The sequence below is a fragment of the Salvelinus namaycush genome, chromosome 19 (genome assembly GCF_016432855.1).
Source record: "Salvelinus namaycush isolate Seneca chromosome 19, SaNama_1.0, whole genome shotgun sequence".
NCBI lineage: Eukaryota > Metazoa > Chordata > Actinopteri > Salmoniformes > Salmonidae > Salvelinus > Salvelinus namaycush.
Genome location: NC_052325.1, coordinates 39,819,523 through 39,842,418, shown reverse-complemented (window position 1 = coordinate 39,842,418; position 22,896 = coordinate 39,819,523). Strand labels below are relative to the sequence as shown.

Here is a 22,896-nt window from a genome sequence, read left to right as displayed (position 1 = left end):
ATAGGTGTTTAACGTTTCAGATGGATAGGTGTTTAACATATCAGATCACCACATCATATGATATAACAGTTTGATGCCGACTGCGCAGTCGATGGGGTGGCGCCCAACCATTGGTTGATACAATGCATCTGCAATGTAGTCGGTATGGAACGCAACCAACCAGTACAGTAGGCTATGTACATGTGCTATACAAGCACAGATCAAATAAATGGTCAACCAACACTATACACTGAGTGTACAAAACATTAGGAACATTTTATTATATTGAGTTGCACCCCTTTTGCCTCAATTAGTCGGGGCATGGACTCTACAAGGTGTCGAAAGCGTTCCACAAGGATGCTGGACCGTGTTGACTCCAATGCTTCCCACAGTTGTGTCAAGTTGGCTGGATGTCCTTTGGGTGGTGGACCATTCTTGATACACACGGACACTTTTGAGCATGAAAAACCCAGCAGCGTTGCAGTTTTTTGACACAAACCGGTGCGCCTGGCACCTACTACCATACCCCGTTCAAAGGTACTTAAACCTTCTGTCTTGCCCATTCACCCCATGAATAGCACATATACACAATCCATGTCTCAATTATCTCAAGGCTTTAAAATCCTTCTTTAACCTGACTCCTCCCCTTCATCTACACTGATTGAAGTGGATTTAACAAATGACATCAATAAGGGATCATAGCTTTCACCTGGATTCACCTGGTCAGTCTATGTCCGGGATGGGCAACTTTGATGGGGGTGGGGGCCACAGAAAAACCAAACTCATCATGAAGGGCCCCACTGGTTCATGGGTCTGCGTACCCACATCCACCCCCCACCTTGCAAGCAAAACCTTTTAGCGGCCCCCCTTGTGACGGAATATACAAATATACGTTTTAAAGTGAATTTCTTGCAATTCTGCTCATTTTGCCATGGGGCGTAGAGAAAATCTTGCCATTTTAAAGCACGTTTGCTGCAATTCTACACCTTTTTCCATTGGGCAGAGAGAAGATTTAGTCATTTTATAACTAATTTCATCCAATTTTACTAATTTTGCCATGGGGTGGAGAGAAAAATGTGTAGTTTAGAGTTAAATGTTTGACGTTTTTAACATGATAACTGATGATCGATGGGCCCCACCCCGGTCAGTAATTCGACTATGCTTACTACAGTACATGTTTAGATAGCTGGTCGCTAGAGTAACTTACCAATCTAAAATAAATTAGCTGACATGGGCTAATTGATGGACTGCTGATGAACAACCAAATTTTGAAATTGCACCTTGTGTATTCTATTATTCTAACTCTCAACAGTAAGTTGAGACCCCGAATGAGTTGGGTGAAATTGGGGGTCCGCATGTGGCCGGTGGGCCGCCAGTTGCCCATCCCTGGTCTATGTCATGGAAAGAGTATTCTTAATATTTTGTACACTCAGTGTATTAAAAAAAGGGGGAAAGATGAAATGGAAAATAAGAGGTTTCAGATGAAGTAGAACCAGAAGATCTATGTTCACGTTTAGTAATCTAACTGCTGATTATATGGCCAGATTGCTACCCTTCATCCCAATTCTTCTTGTTTTTTGTGAAATCACCCCTTTTCAGGGAAACCAGGTTTTTATGAGCTAGCTATGTGGAAATAATAATGAGTTAGTGTTCCAGCAAGGCAGAGGCAGAGGCAGCAGCAGAGCTTGCAGCCTGAGAGATGGGGGAGATAATGGGGGGGAGATAATGGGGGGGAGAGGGGCTGTGTGGAGAGGTACTCTGGAGGGGCTGATCTTCTGAGGGAGACTCAGGGGGAAAAAACAAGTGGTTTTAACCCAGGGTCTGGGGGGCACTAATGCTATGTCCTATAGGAAAGGCACATGGTAGGCTGTGGCAGGACAACTCAAGCTGAACAAATGTAGCATCAGCAAAGTACAAAAGTACACGGTGTACTCTAGGTCTCCTGCCCTAGAGGAAGGCATCTGCAGTACAAATACATTATGTAAGACACGGTATATCAAAAATGCAATGAATGTCTCTTTATTTCCGTTTTGTCTCTCTCTCTCTCCCTGTTGCGTTCCAGTTTTATTTAAAGGTGTAGCTAGTTCATTTATTTGCTGTTAAAAAGTCAAATAGAACAAAATGTCTGTGGAGGTAAGGATGAGGAAGCCAGAGTGGGTTTATAAAGAAGCCTTGCCATAATCTCGATCGTAAATTCGTAACAGAAATTATAAGTACATAATTAATACTTGCTCCCTCCCTCCCTCCCTCCCAGGGAAGTATGCGATGAGGGACCTGGTGAACCGTCTCCCTGGGGGGAACACCACCCTGCTCTCTGACGAGACGGTGGCGGCCATCTGCTGCACCCTGCACGAGGTCACCAGCAAGAACATGGAGAACGCCAAGGCACTGGCCGACACGGGCGGCATCGAGAAGCTGGTCAACATCACCAAGGGCAGGGGAGAGAGGTGAGAGAGAGGCTTCAGCTGCTGCTCAGAGGATGCGTCGCAAATGGCACCCTATTCCCGTTATAGTGCACTACTTTTCAATCTACTGCTACTACTTTAGTTGTTTACTATGTAGGGGATAGGGGTGCCATTCGGGATGCACACAGAGAGCACGAGGAAGGACAACTTGTGCTTCCACACAGAAGCTTGCTCTAGGCTCATGTGCTGAGGTTACACCCCGGAATGGAGTGAGAGCAATTTCAAACAGTTGAGAGTAGACTCATTTTTTAACCACAGAAACATGCCATGCCATGTATTTGCCGTATAGTCCTAAGAGGCCTCAGTTGTAACTTCTCAGGGGTAATGTGTGGTGACATGCATCTCTCTGTCCGCAAAGGTACTCTATGAAGGTGGTGAAAGCTGCTGCTCAGGTCCTCAACACACTGTGGCAGTACAAAGACCTGAGAACTATCTATAAGAAGGTAAGGGAATGACCAGTGTTGGGATGAGGAGGCTAAATACAGTAGGGCTACGTCCCAATTATCTCTCCATCCTGCCAAAGTGTGCACTTGTTTGAAAGGAAATGGCTGGTGTATGAGATATGGCGGAAACTCCCACAAGCCCGTGCCGCCGCCAATCCAATGCTTTTCGATTTGTGGGAAGTAGTGAACAAGTGTACACTTCAGGGGAAAGGAGATATTATTGGGACGCAGCCCAGGTTTTTGTGGCTCAAACTAACCACTGTCTCCTTTCTCTGCTGGCCTTTAGGACGGATGGAGCCAAAACCACTTCATCACACCGGTATCCACTCTAGAGCGCGACAGGTTCAAGTCTCAGCCCACCCTCCCCACCAGCAACATACAGATGTCACCGGTCAACCAGTCAGGTCAGCCTAGCCACATAAACAATAATTCACCTAGATTGCGTCCCAAATGGCACCCTATTCCCCAGTTTAAAAAAAAAAAATCCTGGTCCACATTTTTGTTTTTGCCCTAGGTTAAAAACTCAAATGTGGACCCCTTTGGGGGTGCAGGATTAAGAAACACTGTCTTAGTGCACTATTTTTCACCAGGGCCCACAGGGTTCTGGTCAACATGAATGCACTAGATAGGAAATGTGGAGCCATTTGGGACGTTGCCCTAGATAAGGACACAAAGACGGTTCAATTCAAAAATGTCATCCTTCTTACCTCCGTGTTCTGTTGTCCACAGCTGGTAGTGCCACCTCTTCTCCTGCAATACTGGGAATCAAAGAACACCGTTCTGATTATCAGAGGGCACCGTCAACTATGCAATTTTATAATAACCAAGGGGACAACAATGTACATAAATATCAATATACAGGTAAGCGATGTGCGGACAGAATTCTCATGATCTCAGAATTATTACTGTACATAAAACACAGTATATCATGTGAGACTTTGGAATGTGATTGAGAATGTGTCAGCCATGTACACCAGACCGTGATTAAAGTATCCCCTAGGGTTATTTTCACCTCTATGTAGGCCGTAATCCATTTATCTCCCCTCACCACTCCCAGGAATCACATTCCATGCCCCCTCTCCCCCAGCTCTCCCCCAGCTCTCCCCCAGCTCCACCACGACCACCCTATCTCCCTCTTTCTTATCGCTCTTATTGGGAGCTGGAGGCTCTTGGACGATCGGCTAAGTTCAAAAGAGCACTTGAGCCTTTTTGTTGCGTTTAAGTGGGTCTGCTGATCAATAGAGTTGCTGGTCCACCCGCATTGTGAGCCACTTGGCTGTGCAGCCACTACAAAGCGGCCGTTGTCAGTTGCCCTGAGGAACAGTAGTGCTACTTCCCAAATGGCACCCTGTTCCCTATGTAGTGCACTACTTTTTGACCAGAGCCCTGATCAAAAGTAGTGCACTGGATAGGGAATAGGGTGCCATTTGGGGCGTAGGCTAGGTATGCAGGGCACCCAGACTCGCCGCTGCCAGATGGACAACCCTCAATGGGGCGCTGAGTAAACAGAGCTGCAGCCTCATCCACATTAACCCCGCCTACCCCTACGGTCTACCCAGCCACACTCCCTGGGCCAGCCATGAAAACCCAGAATGCTGGGAACAAGAGTGGAAAATGACTTTCAGGATTTCTCTGGCTTGAAAATGGGCCAAGGAAAATACCATCCCACAGGCTTTGCAAACAATAAGACATTGGTGCCCAACCATTTGACTGTATGTTATTAGTCTGTTCTTTCCAGCGTAGCTGTATCTGACCGTTATACAGAGATCATGCCTATGGGAATGTGTGGAATGGGATATTTGACATACTGTACGCTAACAAGTCAAGTTCATGGCGAAGCTGAAGTTATACCATTATGTTGTGCATTTCTCTGCCAGGGACTGGAAAGCCGCCACCATATTATATCGGATCTTACTCCTCGCCTACAAGAGAGGACCCCAGAAGAACACAGGTAAATACAATAGAGACTCTAAATCAATCCCTTCTGGTCGGACATCCATCTCCATCTAGGAGACATCCATCTCCATCTAGGAGACATCCATCTCCATCTAGGAGACATCCATCTCCATCTAGGAGACATCCATCATATCAGCCATTGTGTGAGTTAGAGTGGATGTGACTGCTGTGAGAGGGAAGGGCTGGGCGTCTCAGTTACCTAGATAGCACCCAGGGAGAGGGAGCTCAGTTCCCTCCCTCCACTCCCTCTCAGACTGGACAATCAGGATATTACACCCAACTAGAGATCAACCGATTATGATTTTTCAACACCGATACCGATTATTGGAGGACCAAAAAAGCCGATACCGATTAATCGGCCGATTAATTTTTTTTTACAATTACAACAATACTGAATGAACACTTATTTTAACTTAATATAATACATCAATAAAATCAATTTAGCCTCAAATAAATAATGAAACATGTTCAATTTGGTTTAAATAATGCAAAAACAAAGTGTTGGAGAAGAAAGTAAAAGTGCAATATGTGCCATGTAAGAAAGCTAACGTTTAAGTTCCTTGCTCAGAACATGAGAACATATGAAAGCTGGTGGTTCCTTTTAACATGAGTCTTCAATATTCCCAGGTAAGAAGTTTTAGGTTGTAGTTGTTATAGGAATTATAGGACTATTTCTTTCTATACCATTTGTATTTCATTAACCTTTGACTATTGGATGTTCTTATAGGCACTTTAGTATTGCCAGTGTAACAGTATAGCTTCCATCCCTCTCCTCGCTCCTCCCTGGGCTCGAACCAGGAACACAACGACAACAGCCACCCTCGAAGCATCATTACCCATGCAGAGCAAGGGGAATAACTACTCCAAGTCTGAGCGAGTGACGCTTGAAACGCTATTAGCGCGCACCCCGCTAACTAGCTAACCATTTCACATCGGTTACACCAGCCTAATCTCGGGAGTTGATAGGCCAGAAATCATAAACAGCGCAATGCTTGACGCACAACGAAGAGCTGCTGGCAAAACGCACGAAAGTGCTGTTTGAATGAAGGCTTACGAGCCTGCTGCTGCCTACCACCGCTCAGTCAGACTGCTCTATCAAATCATAGACTTAGTTATAACATAATAACACACAGAAATACGAGCTGTAGGTCATTAATATGGTCGAATCCGGAAACTATCATCTCGAAAACAAGACGTTTATTCTTTCAGTGAAATACGGAACCGTTCCGTATTTTATCTAAGGGGTGGCATCCATTAGTTTAAATATTTCTGTTACATTGCGCAACCTTCAATGTTATGTCATAATTACGTAAAATTCTGGCAAATTAGGCGGCCCAAACTGTTGCATATACACTGACTCTGCGTGCAATGAACGCAAGAGAAGTGACACAATTTCACCTGGTTAATATTGCCTGCTAACCTGGATTTATTTTAGCTAAATATGCAGGTTTAAAAATATATACTTCCGTGTATTGATTTTAGGAAAGGCATTGATGTTCATGATTAGGTACACATTGGAGCAACGATACGCACCGCATCGATTATATGCAATTCAGGACACGCTAGATAAGCTGGGAATATCATCAACCGTGTGTAGTTAACTAGTGATTATGATTGTTTTTTATAAGATAAGTTTAATGCTAGCTAGCAACTTACCTTGGCTTACTGCATTCGCGTAACAGGCAGTCTCCTCGTGGAGTGCAATGAGAGGCAGGTGGTTAGAGCGTTGGACTAGTTAACTGTAAGGTTGCAAGATTGAATCCCCGAGCTGACAAGGTGAAAATCTGTCGTTCTGCCCCTGAACGAGGCAGTTAAACCCACCGTTCCTAGGCCGTCATTGAAAATAAGAATGTGTTCTTAACTGACTTGCCTAGTTAAATAAAGATTAAATAAAGGTGTAAAAAAATATATATTTTTTTTTAAATAAAAAAAATCGGCCAAATTGTTATGAAAACTTGAAATCGGCCCTAATTAATCGGCCATTCCGATTAATCGGTCGACCTCTACACCCAACCCTATATAGCCATGCAGCTTGAGTTTCGATACACGTAGGGGCCGTTTGCCGGGCACATATTAAGCCTAGTCCTCGACTAAAAAGCTTTTTTAATTGAGATTCTCTATTGATCTTGTTTTTTAGGACTAAGTTTAATCTGTGTCTGGGAAAGTGCCGAAAGAGTGTAAATTAGCTGTTACTAGAATTTCAACCACAAATGACCCATAAATCAAACAAACACTGGACTTCGAAGTAGATATGTTCCTGCCTTTCACATAAACAGACCTGATTTAGTGTTGCTCCTCTCGTCTCCACAGCAGCAGGTGTACTACACCGAGGAGCCGAGCAGGCGGAACTACGACACCTACAGAATGTACCTGCAGTCTCCACACGGCTACGAGGAACCCTACGCGGAGGAAGTAGTCACCTTCCCCCCCACGGCAGACTACAGCTCTCAGTCGCATGGCCACGGACTCAAATCCACCACGAACTACGTGGACTTTTACTCCACCACCCGGAGGCCTTCCTACAGGGCGGAGCAGTACCCAGGTTCGCCAGATTCCTGGGTATAGGGACTTCTTCTTTGGAGCCCATCTGATGAACTCGACCATGAACTTTTATTTGTGTGTTTGTTTAAAAAAAAAAAAGTGAATCTGAATGTGGGGGAGGAAGTGATGGCAGATGGAGAAACAGAACGTTAAGCCAAAGAAAGAAGGAAATCAAGGAATGTGGTTGTTGTTTTAAACGAAGAGAGGGAATCATGCAGTGGTGTGTTTGGGGAATGGTCGGCGTTTGGACATCATTGTGAGCGGCGTTCTGCTCGGTCTAGATGTTAGTTTTTATTTTGGAAACCCGTTGCTGTGGTAGCTTGGTGAAGGTGTGGGATATGTGACGGAAGGTTTGAGTCAGATGGGGAATGTGTATGTGTATGTCTGTAGGCTAAAATGGATCATGAACTCATATCTGTAAAAAAAAAAAAAAAAAAAAAAAAGTAATCTAAAGATGTTAGTTTGTACAGAGGGATCACATTGTATTTGTTCTTAATGTTGAGATTGTGTATGCCATGGAGTGTTGTACATTTCCGTCATTTAATTGTAAATACAGAAAAAATGCCACCTGGTTTACGCTCATCAGCACTGGTAAAGACTTGTGCCATGTCAAATCTATATTATAGATCTATAAATACAGTATATGAAGAAGGAAAGAGAGGTGGGAAAAGATTACATCATAACACAAACTTGCAAAGTTAATAAAAGTTGACTTTTGTTTTTTCAATGAAGTGTGGAATTGCAGACATTTTTGTGACTTTGCAGATATTCTCTTTATTTTTCCATTTTCTGTGCTGGACCTTTCATGGGATGGTTCACTGCCATTTTCTTTGCACACCAACCAACAGAAATAAATGTGAACGTTTGGTCCATGAAGAGCTCTACAACTCCTCCCTTCTGTTGCTCATCCTCTCGTCTTTGCATGCATAAGGTAGAAAATGAAGGCAAGGGTTACATCCCAAGTGCCACTCTATTCCCTACATAGTGCACTTCTTTTGACCACGGTCCCGAAATGGCACCCTACTCCCTATATAGTGCAATACTTTTGACCAGAGACCTATGGGCCCTGGTCAAAAGTAGTGCACTATATAGGGAGTAGGGTGCCATTTGGGAAACAACCAACATGATAAAGACTGATCAGACACTCAGCATTTTCTTTGTCTTATTTCAGGACTAGACAATAGACCTTTTCAGATAAACACTTTAAAAGGTGTTAGAAGTGACAAAAAATACTGACAATGCAGGCATTGCTTTTTGTCAGGATATCAAGTTGTTTTAAACTATTTATTACATAAATAGCAAGCATGTTCCACTAAGATAAATGTGAGATGAGTTCTGTTCAAAAATAATCTCTTGCCTGTACTCTAGGTCCTTATAAAAAGTCAAATAGCAATGTATATGCTCCACACAACCAGATGGTGAATTACCATATTGCTTACTTCTATCCTGCTTTATTCAGATCTGCAAACACAGAGGGGAGTGGCTGAAGGTTGTTTTTGAACTAGGCAATGGTGTTGTATAAACGACAGGATTGGTAGGTAGGAAATATGATTCGATCATAAACATCCTCAATGCGCACCACAGACACAAATGCGCCAATCGATACACTAAATAAAACAATGTAACTTTTTGAGGCTGCTCACGCCATATGTCTGGTCCACTCATGTGGAATAAATGAGTCTGCTGCAGCCCCATATGCTGATGCTTGCTTCCTGCATCAGCTACGTCATTTTCCTTTCAGCAGTATAAAAGCAACGGAGTTGGTATTGCGCTAGTTTGTGTTCTGTTATTGTTGTTCAGAAGTCGAGAATGGTTCAGCTATCTAAATCTGAAATGAGAGAGAGTCTTGAATTGAAGGCTGGCCATCCTCCAGCAGGTATATTGTTGATTAATTCATACTAATTCGTAATTGTCACTAAACTGCGTATTTTCTTTGTAAAACAATGTGTTCGATGTAATGGGTTATTTTGAGGAAGTAAGTGTGGTCTACATTCAGTGTATTTACCATATAGGTCTACTCTTCCTGTTGAATAGATTTTTGTTTTCGTCTTGTGCAAACATTCTGCTACAGTGTTACGCACGCTCAAACCTCAAGTGCGTAGGGGGTAAACTAATACAATATGGAAACTCTTAACGATTGCATGCAGTAGTAGGCCTAAATGCTCTCACCCTTGCTACTTTAATTGTATTTACCGTCACAATGCGGTATGAAACTTGAATCAGTGTATAGCATAGCCTATTGTTCAACTGTGGTACATTCTGTGCTCGAGGAACAGGATGGCCAGCACTGAGGTTCATGTAGTTAAGTGAATATTTCCCATGCAGGTTCTTGCTTATACATATGTTTTTGAGTCATAGTCAGTCAAACAGTTTATTAAAATGCTCATTAACGGCATTATTGCGATGCCGCCTTACTTCACAAAGGCGGAATGTCTCTTGGCAGTGTTGGGGAAGCTAACAGTGCCCTGAAAATAGTTTCCCAGGGGACCAGTTCCTTCACACTGGAAGAAATGAATTTACACTAAAGCTACCCTTAAAGATGCACTTTGCAGAAATCACTCCGCCATTTTCTGGTTGCTAAAATTCTAATAGTTCGCTCAATTTAAGTTTGTGACAAAGCAAGTGTAGTGTAGAGAATCATTGTACCATCTAAACAGCTGTGAAAATATATGATCCATAACCCCAAATATTGTATTTTCAGGTGTTTGAAGCTGTCGTACAAAAGTAAAAGATGCAGAAACTTAAACGGAAAGCATAGCAATAGAGCACACAGAACATATCTCCCGGTTATAGGCTAGGTGTCATTGAGAATGATATCTATAACTTAGTTCTATTAATTGTGTTAGGTCGCCACAAAAGTTACATCCAAACTATAAAAAAATGGAAAATCTGAAATCTCAGACTACAAATTGCAAGAACAGATCACTCTGGAGTCAGATGTTAAGAGAATGTGTAATTTAGTGTCTTAAAACAATGTGAGAATGAGGCTCAGTGTTTCAAGTAAGAATTGGGCAGGTCTGATGCTGGAAGGGAATTATTGCCTAATAAAAAGTGTAGTTCCAGTAGTTGGCTACATGACAAAAGTAATTAACTACTAAACTTTTCCAATGCTGAACTAAAATATAAACACAACATGCAACAATTTCAACGATTTTACTTAGTTAATGTTCATAAGGAAATCAGTCAAATGAAATAAATGCATTAGGCCCTAATCTATGGATTTTACATGACTGGGCAGGGGCCCTCTCACTTGAGAGCCAGGCCCAGCCAATCAGTAAGTTTTTTTCCCCACAAAAAGGTTTCATTACAGGCAGAAATACTCTTCAGTTTCATCAGCTGTCCAGGTGGCTGGTCTCAGACGATCCCGCAGGTGAAGAAGCTGGATGTGGCATCCTGGGTTGGCGTGCAACATTTTATTTCAGCTCATGAAACAAGGGACCAGCACTTTACATGTTGCCTTTATACACTGCTCAAAAAAATAAAGGGAACACTTAAACAACAGAATGTAACTCCAAGTCAATCACACTTCTGTGAAATCAAACTGTCCACTTAGGAAGCAACACTGATTGACAATAAATTTCACATGCTGTTGTGCAAATGGAATAGACAAAAGGTGGAAATTATAGGCAATTAGTAAGACACCCCCAAAAAAGGAATGGTTCTGCAGGTGGTGACCACTTCTCAGTTCCTAGGCTTCCTGGCTGATGTTTTGGTCACTTTTGAATGCTGGCGGTGCTTTCACTCTAGTGGTAGCATGAGACGGAGTCTACAACCCACACAAGTGGCTCAGGTAGTGCAGTTCATCCAGGATGGCACATCAATGCGAGCTGTGGCAAAAAGGTTTGCTGTGTCTGTCAGCGTAGTGTCCAGAGCATGGAGGCGCTACCAGGAGACAGGCCAGTACATCAGGAGACGTGGAGGAGGCCGTAGGAGGGCAACAACCCAGCAGCAGGACCGCTACCTCCGCCTTTGTGCAAGGAGGTGCACTGCCAGAGCCCTGCAAAATGACCTCCAGCAGGCCACAAATGTGCATGTGTCTGCTCAAACGGTCAGAAACAGACTCCATGAGGGTGGTATGAGGGCCCGACGTCCACAGGTGGGGGTTGTGCTTACAGCCCAACACCAAATGACCTCCAGCAGGCCACAAATGTGCATGTGTCAGCATATGGTCTCACAAGGGGTCTGAGGATCTCATCTCGGTACCTAATGGCAGTCAGACTACCTCTGGCGAGCACATGGAGGGCTGTGCGGCCCCACAAAGAAATGCCACCCCACACCATGACTGACCCACCGCCAAACCGGTCATGCTGGAGGATGTTGCAGGCAGCAGAACGTTCTCCACGGCGTCTCCAGACTCTGTCACGTCTGTCACATGTGCTCATGTGCTCAGTGTGAACCTGCTTTCATCTGTGAAGAGCACAGGGCGCCAGTGGCGAATTTGCCAATCTTGGTGTTCTCTGGCAAATGCCAAACGTCCTGCACGGTGTTGGGCTGTAAGCACAACCCCCACCTGTGGACGTCGGGCCCTCATACCACCCTCATGGAGTCTGTTTCTGACCGTTTGAGCAGACACATGCACATTTGTGGCCTGCTGGAGGTCATTTTGCAGGGCTCTGGCAGTGCACCTCCTTGCACAAAGGCGGAGGTAGCGGTCCTGCTGCTGGGTTGTTGCCCTCCTACGGCCTCCTCCACGTCTCCTGATGTACTGGCCTGTCTCCTGGTAGCGCCTCCATGCTCTGGACACTACGCTGACAGACACAGCAAACCTTCTTGCCACAGCTTGCATTGATGTGCCATCCTGGATGAGCTGCACTACCTGAGCCACTTGTGTGGGTTGTAGACTCCGTCTCATGCTACCACTAGAGTGAGAGCACCGCCAGCATTCAAAAGTGACCAAAACATCAGCCAGGAAGCATAGGAACTGAGAAGTGGTCTGTGGTCACCACCTGCAGAATCACTCCTTTATTGGGGGTGTCTTGCTAATTGCCTATAATTTCCACCTTTTGTCTATTCCATTTGCACAACAGCATGTGAAATTTATTGTCAATCAGTGTTGCTTCCTAAGTGGACAGTTTGATTTCACAGAAGTGTGATTGACTTGGAGTTACATTGTGTTGTTTAAGTGTTCCCTTTATTTTTTTGAGCAGTGTATTTTTGTTCAGTATAGATTTGCATTAGTTCAACTACCACCAAGCTACTGCAAAATGTAATAACATTATTAGTTGAATATATGTACAGTGCCTTCAAAGTATTCACACCCCTGGACTTTTTCCACTTTTTGTTACAGCCTGAGTATAAAATGGATTAAGTTAGATTTTGTCACTGGCCTAATTTCAAAGTGGAATTATGTTTTCAGGCATTTTTTTTTTTAATGAAAAGCTGAAATGTTTGCATCAAGTATTCAACCCCTTTGTTATGGCAAGCCTGAATATTTTCAGGGCTAAGAATGTGCTTAAGTTGCATGGACTCCCTCTGTGTGCAATAATGGTGTTTAACATGATTTTTGAATGATCTCATATCTGTAGCCCACACATAGAATTATCTCTAAGGTACCTCAGTCGAGCAGTGAATAAGACCAGGGATGTTTTCCAATGCCTCGCGAAGGGCAATTATTGGTAGATGGGTTAAGAAAGACTGATCCCTTTGATCATGGTGAAGTTATTAATTAAACTTTGGATGGTGTATCAATACACCCAGTCACTATAAAGATACAGGCTTCCTTCCTAACTCTGTTGCTGAAGATGAAGGAAACCTGCTCCGGGATGTCACCATTAAGGCAAGGTTGACTTTGACACAATTACGGAGTGTAATGGCTGTGGTAGGCGGAACAACATTGTAGTTACTCTAACCTAATTGACAGTGTGAAAAGTAAGCCTGTACAGAATAAAAGTATTCCAAAACATGCATCCTGTTTCCAATGAAGTAAAACTGCAAAAAATGTGGCAAAGAAATTAATTTCGGCATAAATTACATTTACATTTACATTTAAGTCATTTAGCAGACGCTCTTATCCAGAGCGACTTACAAATTGGTGCATTCACCTTATGATATCCAGTGGAACAACCACTTTACAATAGTGCATCTAACTCTTTTAAGGGGGGGGGGGGGGTTAGAAGGATTACTTTATCCTATCCTAGGTATTCCTTAAAGAGGTGGGGTTTCAGGTGTCTCCGGAAGGTGGTGATTGACTCCGCTGACCTGGCGTCGTGAGGGAGTTTGTTCCACCATTGGGGTGCCAGAGCAGCGAACAGTTTTGACTGGGCTGAGCGGGAACTGTACTTCCTCAGAGGTAGGGAGGCGAGCAGGCCAGAGGTGGATGAACGCAGTGCCCTTGTTTGGGTGTAGGGCCTGATCAGAGCCTGAAGGTACGGAGGTGCCGTTCCCCTCACAGCTCCGTAGGCAAGCACCATGGTCTTGTAGCGGATGCGAGCTTCAACTGGAAGCCAGTGGAGAGAGCGGAGGAGCGGGGTGACGTGAGAGAACTTGGGAAAGTTGAACACCAGACGGGCTGCGGCGTTCTGGATGAGTTGTAGGGGTTTAATGGCACAGGCAGGGAGCCCAGCCAACAGCGAGTTGCAGTAATCCAGACGGGAGATGACAAGTGCCTGGATTAGGACCTGCGCCGCTTCCTGCGTGAGGCAGGGTCGTACTCTGCGAATGTTGTAGAGCATGAACCTACAGGAACGGGTCACCGCCTTGATGTTAGTTGAGAACGACAGGGTGTTGTCCAGGATCACGCCAAGGTTCTTAGCACTCTGGGAGGAGGACACAATGGAGTTGTCAACCGTGATGGCGAGATCATGGAACGGGCAGTCCTTCCCCGGGAGGAAGAGCAGCTCCGTCTTGCCGAGGTTCAGCTTGAGGTGGTGATCCGTCATCCACACTGATATGTCTGCCAGACATGCAGAGATGCGATTCACCACCTGGTTATCAGAGGGGGGAAAGGAGAAGATTAATTGTGTAAATACAAAGCATATGTTTGGGGCAAATCCAACGACACATCACCGAGTACCAGTCTTCGTATTTTCAAGCAAGGTGGTGTCTGCATCATGTTATGGGTATGCTTGTCATCAGTAAGGATTTTTTTATTTTTATTATGGATAAAAATGAACTAAATAGAGCTAAGCACAGGCAAAATCCTGGAGTGGGTGGGAAACCTGGTACAGTCTGCTTTTCAACAGACACTGGGAGACAAATCCACCTTTCAGCAGGACAGTCACTTAGAGCACAAGGCCAAATATACACTGAAGTTGCTTACCAAGATGACTTGAATGATCCTGAGTGGCCTAGTTACAGTTTTGACTTAAATTAATGGCAAGACTTAAATGGCTGTCTAGCAATGATCAACAACCAATTTGATCAAGCTTTTTTTTAAAGAATGCAAATATTGTACAATCCAGGTGTGCAAAGGTGATTCAAAAATGTATAGACTCTGGTGTGAATACTTATGTACATTTAGAAAACATGTTTTCTCTTTGTCTCTTGGTGGGGGGGGGGGGGGGGGGGAATCAATTTTGAATTCCTTCTGTAACACAATGTGGAATAAGTCAAGTGGTATGAATACTTTCTGAAGGCACTGTAGTTCACTGCCTGTTGACTAGACTTATGGTGTGACATGATGTCCTCGAAAATAAGTTCTGGGGCCATATCAAGAGTAGGAGTGCTTTAGCATCCACTTTGCCCTACTCTGAGATGTGCTTAATACATACGGACCCTGAAAGGGACACTCGCGGTACAAATTAAACTATTTCTCTGATCAGAGCTGCACATTGTTTGGCTATATGCGCTTGTTGCTTTGACAGGATTTGGGTAAGGTGTATTTATTTTTGATGAACCCTGCCTATTGCAAGCAACTGAGGAAAATAAAAAGCAGACACAATGCTTAACTGTATTCTCACCGCAAGTGCCACCTCTTGATCGGTCTACCAACACTGATAGTCTTACAATCTACTTCTATATTGAAGTAAACCAACTGGTATTAAAACATGCACAGTAGTTTAGTCTTACAGTAACTCTGAATAGTTTAAACTCCGTTCTGAACAAGTAAAATAATGAGAAAATGTTAACTATATTTTAAACGGTTCCACTCTGGCTCCACAGTGAAGGCTGGGGGGAAACGAGTGGCCAAGAAGAGCTATGAGGAGAGTCATGCCACCCACCATGTGAACCCAGAGAGGGAACACAAGGTTCCCAAACCCAGGTACAGTACAGTTCAGGTAGTCCCTACCTGATTTGTTCCATTAGAGTATTGGGTCGTATTCATTAAGTACCTATCTACAGGGTCTCGCTAATTGACAGAGTTTGGATGATATTTGTTTTTACATTGAGACAACATCCAGGAACACTTTTAACTGCAATGTTGAGTTTTGTCTTTAAACATGTAATACTGTTCTAGATCTGCAGCCACCTCCAGCCGAATGCAGCTAGTCAGTGTCTTGATGTCAGGAACACTTGACAAGGTAAGGATATCTGACTTAAAATAATGGCTGCATCCGTGTCCCACAAGAGTTGGCCAAAAAACGGGTTTTGCTGTAAACTACAATAATTTGGCTTCATTTGTAATGATCATGCAAGTCAACCATTTACTCATAGCCTACCTACTACAGATTGGCATAGTAAAATAGTTTCTTCCAGGTTGCTTGGTAAACCATGATTTTACAAAATTATTTCTTAATTGTTTCAGTTGGGACATGACTTCACAGAGACCCCAGTAAGTGTGAAACACAGCAGACTCAGACCTGCTTTGGAGAAGGCACACTCGCCAGCTTTCAAGTCTACCTTCTGCATCCAGCAACCGAAAAAGTTCTGAAGCAACATGTGTTGAAGTTGCCTGAAGGAAACATGTGAAGTCAACTGTGAAAGACTAGCAGGAAGGGTTAGTTACATGCATGAGAGGACCAACATGAGATGTCAGAAAAGACTTGAATGTTTAATGTTTAGTACTCTAGAATCCATTCATCTACTTTGAATTGGTTGCAATTTGTAACTGCTTTTAGGTGAGAAAGTGGAGCTTTGTGGGGATATGGGTGGTGTTCTGCTTACTACAAACCAGCATTTACTGTGCCTTTTATTAATGAGTGTATGCACGTGAACTAAAACGCACATGGTGGTGATTTTGGAATTGGTATGTTGCATAAGAGGGTATAAGGTGGATGACTGACTGTTTCATCAGTGTCTATTTTCATAGTGAAAAGCTTAGCATTTGTTTACGGCTTGAATAAAAAAAAGTTGCATGGCGTTAGAAACATGTCCTTTTTTGTTTTATGGTTAACAAGATTCACATTTCTAATCAGTTCATTGAATAGTTTGGTTGAAAGGGGATGTGGGGATGTTTTTCAGCGGCAGGGACTGGGAGACTAGTCAGGATCGAGGAAAAGATGAACAGAGCAAAGTACAGAGAGATCCTTGATGAAAACCTGGGGGGGGGGTTCCAAGTTAGAAACTCTGCTCATCCTACCTGAAGATCAGATGTCACGAAAGCACTATTGCCAAAGGTCTTTGGGTGCATTTTCCCTGTTGTGAGGTATTTTCTGGCTCGCTGGCCTATCATATTGACAGGAGCTGCTCTTCCACATGAGCTTGAACACTAGCCTACGTCTCTAGACCATTTCCATAATCTACATACTTTAATCATGTTACTACAGCATACAATACCACGGTTTCTGAGAGTGAAACTTAATCTGGCATGTCTCAGGGAAGCTTTGCATCACTGTGTCTCCACAGAAACTGACCCACAGCAGACTGTCTTTGAATGGAAGTGCTTCTTTGGAAGAAGTTCTCGGCATGTGTAGACCTCTAAAGGTGCACTCACAAAAGTTCTGAGGCTGAACCCAGCAAAGCACTGAAGAGGACTTCTTCCAGATCCACCATAGAGTATCTAGGGGCTCTTATTGTCTGATATTAACCGGAGTTGTGCTCCGTTCTCAGTTATTGGGTAGTTGGCTGTTTTAAGATAGGAACAGGCAGTAAGTCTCTATGAAATTGCTTGAATTATATCCTAAGAGTTTGTATGACGTCGACACAGTTTAATAATTTTATTCCTGACAGTTGTACTATACATGTATTTTTATTTAACTAGGCATTGCAGAGTATAGGCACATGAAGTTGATGCATACAGCTGTATATAGTGGTAATATTTGAGGAATGCAGAGAAGTTATGGCTTGGTGTGAGAGGCCTTACTGACCATGTGTAAGATTATGATCTGGAATGTGTGGGAGAGTTGTGTGTGGGTGGGGTGGGGTGGGGTGGGGGGGGGACTACTGTAGGAGTCAGAACCGGATCTCAAACCATTTCATTTGGGCTCCACGTTCCAGGCTCCTCGCGGCTTATATTTCATCTTTTGTCTGTCTTTGTGGTGAGGAAGTCAGCTGTCAGTGACAGTGAAGGCCTTTTATGGCACACAGGAAGATGATATCCCATGTTAGCCTTAGGCATTTTGTAAGATGGCGGTAGGCAGTAGAATAACCTTGGAATCAAATGCTTTTACAACAGCTGGCAGCCTTTGCCAGCTTCCATTCTAGCAGATGGTGAGGTTGAACAGATTTGGAATATGAGAAGGTACTGGCTTTGTTCCCTCCTTCAGCTGTGTTGAGGCTCTTTGATCCGCTGGGATTTGGCTGGTTACCTGTGCATGCATAATGAGGAGACGAGGACAGAAATATGCAATGCAATGCACACACACACACACACCCTGTCCCAAAGTCCAGGGCATCTGGCTGTGTTACAGGAATGAACCAAAGCATGAAGTGATTCATTAATATAACAAAATGGCATGTTTGTGTAGACTTAAGTAAATGTTTTGATACTCAATATACAGTAAATGTAAATCGTTGCATTATTAATTATAGCAATTAGACTGCGCATTTGCTTTGCTGTAAAATAAATAAATATGCCACATTCAGTTATCTACAATCCATTTAGACTTCCTTTTCATTTTGTTTATGCATATGTAACTGTTTAGCTTCCGTCCTTCTCCTCACCCCTACCTGAGCTCGAACCAGGGACCCTCTGCACACAACAACAATTGACACCCACGAAGCATCGTTACCCATCGCGCCACAAAAGCCACGGCAATTGCAGAGCAAGGGGAACAACTACTTCAAGGTCTCAGAGCGAGTGACGTTACCGATTGAAACGCTATTAGCGCACACCACCGCTAACTAGCTAGCCATTTCATATCGGCTACACATAGCACAGCACTTTTATGACACAAATCTTGATACAACACTATCTAATTGTGGCGAATAACCTTTGTCAAGGAAATGTCAACCCTGAGGTCATTGTTTCAGTTCCCAATACAAATTCATTACTGCAACTGGTTTCAATTGAAAAAATATTTGTATTTAACCCATAAGAGTCTAAAAAGCCCTGTCTAAAGGGGGGGGGGGTCTATTAACCTATATGGAATCGTTTTAAGAAGGTCCTACCAAGGTTAATTTTGCTATTTGATTTAGAATTTTAAGATCCCTTGGGAGTATCCAAAAAATATCTGTAAAAAATATTTGATGACATTTTTTGGGGCCTTACTGCTGTTACCCATACAAACGCATTGAATAACAGATTCACTACATGGACCAGCAGATGGTCCCCCCAAAAAATCAAAGGTTTGTTTGTTCTGAAGTGTCTGTCCTATACCTGAGAGATAATTATTTTGCATGTATTTAACCCTTTGTTTTTGGCAATATACAGTGCATTTGGAAAGTATTCAGACCCCTTGACGTTTTACAAATTTTGTTACGTTACATCCTTATTCTAAAATGGATACAATTATTTTCCCCTCATCAATCTACACACAATACCCCATAACTGATGAAATCAAGATTTAAATCTTTGGCTTGAATGTCACGTCTGGATGAAACCTGGCACCATCCCTACGGTGAAGCATGGTGGTGGCAGCCATCATGCTGTGGGGATCATGCATGATGGCTGATCAGCCATCATGCAGCGGCAGGGACTGGGAGACTAGTCAGGATCGAGGAAAAGATGAACAGAGCAAAGTACAGAGAGATCCTTGATGAAAACCTGCTCCAGATCGCTCAGGACCTCAGACTGGGGCAAACATTCACCTTCCAAGAGGACAACGACCCTAAGCACACAGCCAACATAACGCAGGGGCTGCTTCGGGACAAGTCTCAATGTCCATGAATGGCCCAGCCAGAGCCCGGACTTGAACTCAATCGAACATCTCTGGAGAGATCTGAAAATAGCTGTGCAGAGACGCTCCCCTTCCAACCTGACAGAGCTTGAGAGGATCTGCAGAGAAGAATGGGAGAAACTTCCCAAATACAGGTGTGCCAAGCTTGTAGAGTCATAACCAAGAAGACTCGAGGCTGTAATCGCTGCCAAAGGTGCTTCAACAAAGTACTGAGTAAAGGGTCTGAATACTAATGTAAATGTGATATTTCAGTTTAATACATTTGCAAACATTTCTAAACACCTGTTTTTGCTTTGTCATCATGGGGTATTGTGTGTAGATTGATGAGGGGAAAAAACGATTTAATCCATTTTAGAATAAGGCTGTAACGTAACAAAATGTGGAAAAAGGGAAGGGGTCTGAATATTTTCTGAATGCACTGTATACTTCCATACATTTTTTCAACTGGTACCTGGGGACCATCAGACGAAACTTGCTAGGCCTGTGGGCATCCGAGAGAAAAACAACCGACATGTACATGTATGTGAGAGTCCCACCTTTCCATATTAGTATGTAGCCCAAACCGTTCTGACGCTACAGACGATTTTGTGAGAAGACCGATTTTCGGGATGTCTCATGGTCTGACAAACACCACTCTAGCTTGCATGCGTGCATGTGCATACGGATGCGGTGGATTGAGACGTATCCAATGCAAAAAAACGTCTCTAACTGACAGATTTTTATGGGAATATGTATTATTATGCTAATTTGATTTCCGTGGGGCGCGGAGGTCAACCTTGTTAACAGGGTAGCTATATATATTTTTTTCAAGAGGTACAAAAGTTTATATATGTGATTCTCCTCACACACTTTTCACCCAAACCTTTGGTACCTTCTGTGTATGTAATTCTGAGGCCTCATAGTCTCTTGTGGAGGGATGGAGTGGTTGATGGTATGCTGAGTTGCAGATGGACAGGGCACATTTCCCTGCCAATGACTGCCCATTCCCAGCCATCTGACAGGGTCGATTGCCCCTCTGACGTCTGCTGTACTGCTGAAAAAACACTTGAGTCCAACAATAACCTTGCCTCACAGAGGGGAGGAGGAGTAAGAGGGACTCTGTTGCTTTCTTAAAAATCATATTCTGTTATATTTTAATAAAACACAACATTTATTCTGCTCAAGAAAATAATTATAGGCATTGTAAAAAACGTAATTTGTATTACTAATAGTTTTTTTTTACCAATTAGATCTGAAAAAACTCTGATGTGAAAAAATCGAATGTGACAGGACTGGCAAAAAGTGCTCTTCACTGATGAGTCGCGGTTTTGTCTCACCAAGGGTGATGGTCGGATTCGCGTTTATTGTCAAAGGAATGAGCGTTACACCAAGGCCTGTACTCTGGAGCGGGATCGATTTGGTGGTGGAGGGTCCGTCATGGTCTGGGGGCGGTGTGTCACAGCATCATCGGACAGAGCTTGTTGTCATTGCAGGCAATCTCAACGCTGTGCGTTACAGGGAAGACATCCTCCTCCCTCATGTGGTACCCTTTCTGCAGGCTCATCCTGACATGACCCTTCAGCATGACAATGCCACCAGACATACTGTTTGTTCTGTGCGTGATCTCCTGCAAGACAGGATTGTCAGTGTTTTGCCATGGCAAAGGAAGTTCTGCCATGGCAATCCCATTGAGCACGTCTGGGACCTGTTGGATCGGAGGGTGAGGGCTAGGGCCATTCCCCCCAGAAATGTCCGGGAACATGCAGGTGCCTTGGTGGAAGAGTGGGGTAACATCTCACAGCAAGAACTGGCAAATCTGGTGCAGTCCATGAGGAGGAGATGCACTGCAGTACTTAATGCAGCTGGTGGCCAAAGCAAATACTGACTGTTACTTTTGATTTTGACCCCCCTTTGTTCAGGGACACATTCCATTTCTGTTAGTCACATATCTGTGAAACTTGTTCAGTTTATGTCTCAGTTGTTTAATCTTGTTATGTTCGTACAAATATTTACACATGTTAAGTTTGCTGAAAATAAAACGCAGTTGAAAGTGAGAGGACGTTTCTTTTTTTGCTGAGTTTATATTGTGGCCAATGACCTTGGGCCTTCTTGGAGGGGCACTTCTAATGTAACTCTATGGCAGCACCCAAGGGGCTTGAATTTTCGAGCTCTCCCAGTAGATTTTACAGTGACGTAATGTTCCCATGAGTGACTTTACACTGAGTCAATCTCTGCGCAACTAGAGAGCATTACCAACCGCTGCGCTCCGTATTTTCCACTGGCTGCCCCACCACCACAGAAAGCACTGAGCTAGGCTGAAACACCTGCATTTTGGAACTGCCTTACTGAAGAAAGTAAAAAAGAGACCATGTTTAAATGCAACTTTATTGAGTCAAGAATTATTATTTTTTGTACATTATTTGCAAACTGATATATGACATGTATTATGCCAAAAGAACATGCACAACAATGATATATGTTTTATTTTGTAGCTAAACAGGTGGGATACCAAATGTTCATGAACCAGTGGAAAACAAGCGTAGATCTTTGGTTGCTTCTTTTGTCCATTTATTAAAGGCAAACAGTACCGACCTGTCATTCAGGGCAGGTGGGGCAGAGCCCCAGCTCTTTTGAGCCCCACCTGCCCTGAATGACAGGTCGGTACTGTTTGCCTTTAATAAATGGACAAAAGAAGCAACCAAAGATCTACGTTTGTTTTCCACTGGTTCATGAACATTTGGTATCCCACCTGTTGGTTGTCAGGAACTTTTGACTAGGTTTGCATTAGCGGATGCCAAGTGTCATGAACAGATTGTTTTAAAGTTGCACATAAAAAATCGTTTATAATAGGTGTTTTGATTTGCTTTCAGACCGGTCACTCCCATCTTGAAAATACTAAGAAATATAGTGGACTAGAGTTTTCTTTGAATGCTATTAGTTTGTGCCTCACGGTGTCGCCATACACCTGACTATAACGGGTACAATGAGCAAAGCCATAACCACATTTGATTTACTTGAAATTAAATCATCACTCAATGAAGGACTCATCCAGTAATCCTCGTTTAACAAATAATTCTACACTACGTCACCACATCAGATACATGTAATATAATGTCATATAGATCAATTTCATCGTAAACACAATACAAAAATATAAGTCGTTTTCTTCCCATCATCAATGTGCATCGTCACTACTGTAGTTTGATTAAATAAGAGCATGCACATGAGGCATACACTGCACACAGGGTTAAAATTGCTTGGTTACAAGGCCGGTGCTGTTGATGCGCAGTTGCGTACCCGACCAGCTCTAAATGACCTCATGGAGTAGCCTACTAGTCTAGAGAGGGAGGAGCTCGCGCCCTACCTTTGGTCCATCAA

At 43.4% G+C, this 22,896-nt stretch overlaps 2 protein-coding genes across 2 annotated transcripts in view; both read left to right on the top strand.

The window, feature by feature from the left end:
* The window catches only part of LOC120064416 (plakophilin-4-like), a 131,823-nt gene extending 123,996 nt beyond the window's left edge, over positions 1 to 7,827 (top strand). The window contains exons 17-22 of the mRNA XM_039014987.1: positions 2,234 to 2,426; positions 2,803 to 2,887; positions 3,174 to 3,291; positions 3,617 to 3,748; positions 4,765 to 4,838; positions 7,154 to 7,827. Of these exons, the coding sequence (XP_038870915.1) occupies positions 2,234 to 2,426; positions 2,803 to 2,887; positions 3,174 to 3,291; positions 3,617 to 3,748; positions 4,765 to 4,838; positions 7,154 to 7,408 (857 nt within the window). The 3' untranslated portion in view covers positions 7,409 to 7,827. The remainder of the gene's footprint in view (positions 1 to 2,233; positions 2,427 to 2,802; positions 2,888 to 3,173; positions 3,292 to 3,616; positions 3,749 to 4,764; positions 4,839 to 7,153) is intronic.
* A 1,257-nt stretch (positions 7,828 to 9,084) lies between these two features.
* On the top strand, positions 9,085 to 16,621 carry LOC120063839 (death-associated protein-like 1-A). Its single transcript, XM_039014153.1, has 4 exons — positions 9,085 to 9,260; positions 15,485 to 15,584; positions 15,780 to 15,843; positions 16,068 to 16,621. The coding sequence occupies exons 1-4, from the start codon at positions 9,194 to 9,196 to the stop codon at positions 16,191 to 16,193; spliced, it is 357 nt and encodes a 118-aa protein (XP_038870081.1). The 5' UTR covers positions 9,085 to 9,193; the 3' UTR covers positions 16,194 to 16,621.
* The last annotated feature ends 6,275 nt before the right edge of the window (positions 16,622 to 22,896 follow it).

What these genes read in the sequence shown, in the direction of transcription:
- LOC120063839 (XM_039014153.1), top strand. Translation starts at nt 9,194, where the DNA reads ATGGTTCAGCTATCTAAATCTGAAATGAGAGAGAGTCTTGAATTGAAG. An exon ending in GGCTGGCCATCCTCCAGCAG is followed by an intron (nt 9,261 to 15,484) that starts GTATATTGTTGA and finishes CTGGCTCCACAG; the next exon opens with TGAAGGCTGGGGGGAAACGA. An exon ending in CACAAGGTTCCCAAACCCAG is followed by an intron (nt 15,585 to 15,779) that starts GTACAGTACAGT and finishes ATACTGTTCTAG; the next exon opens with ATCTGCAGCCACCTCCAGCC.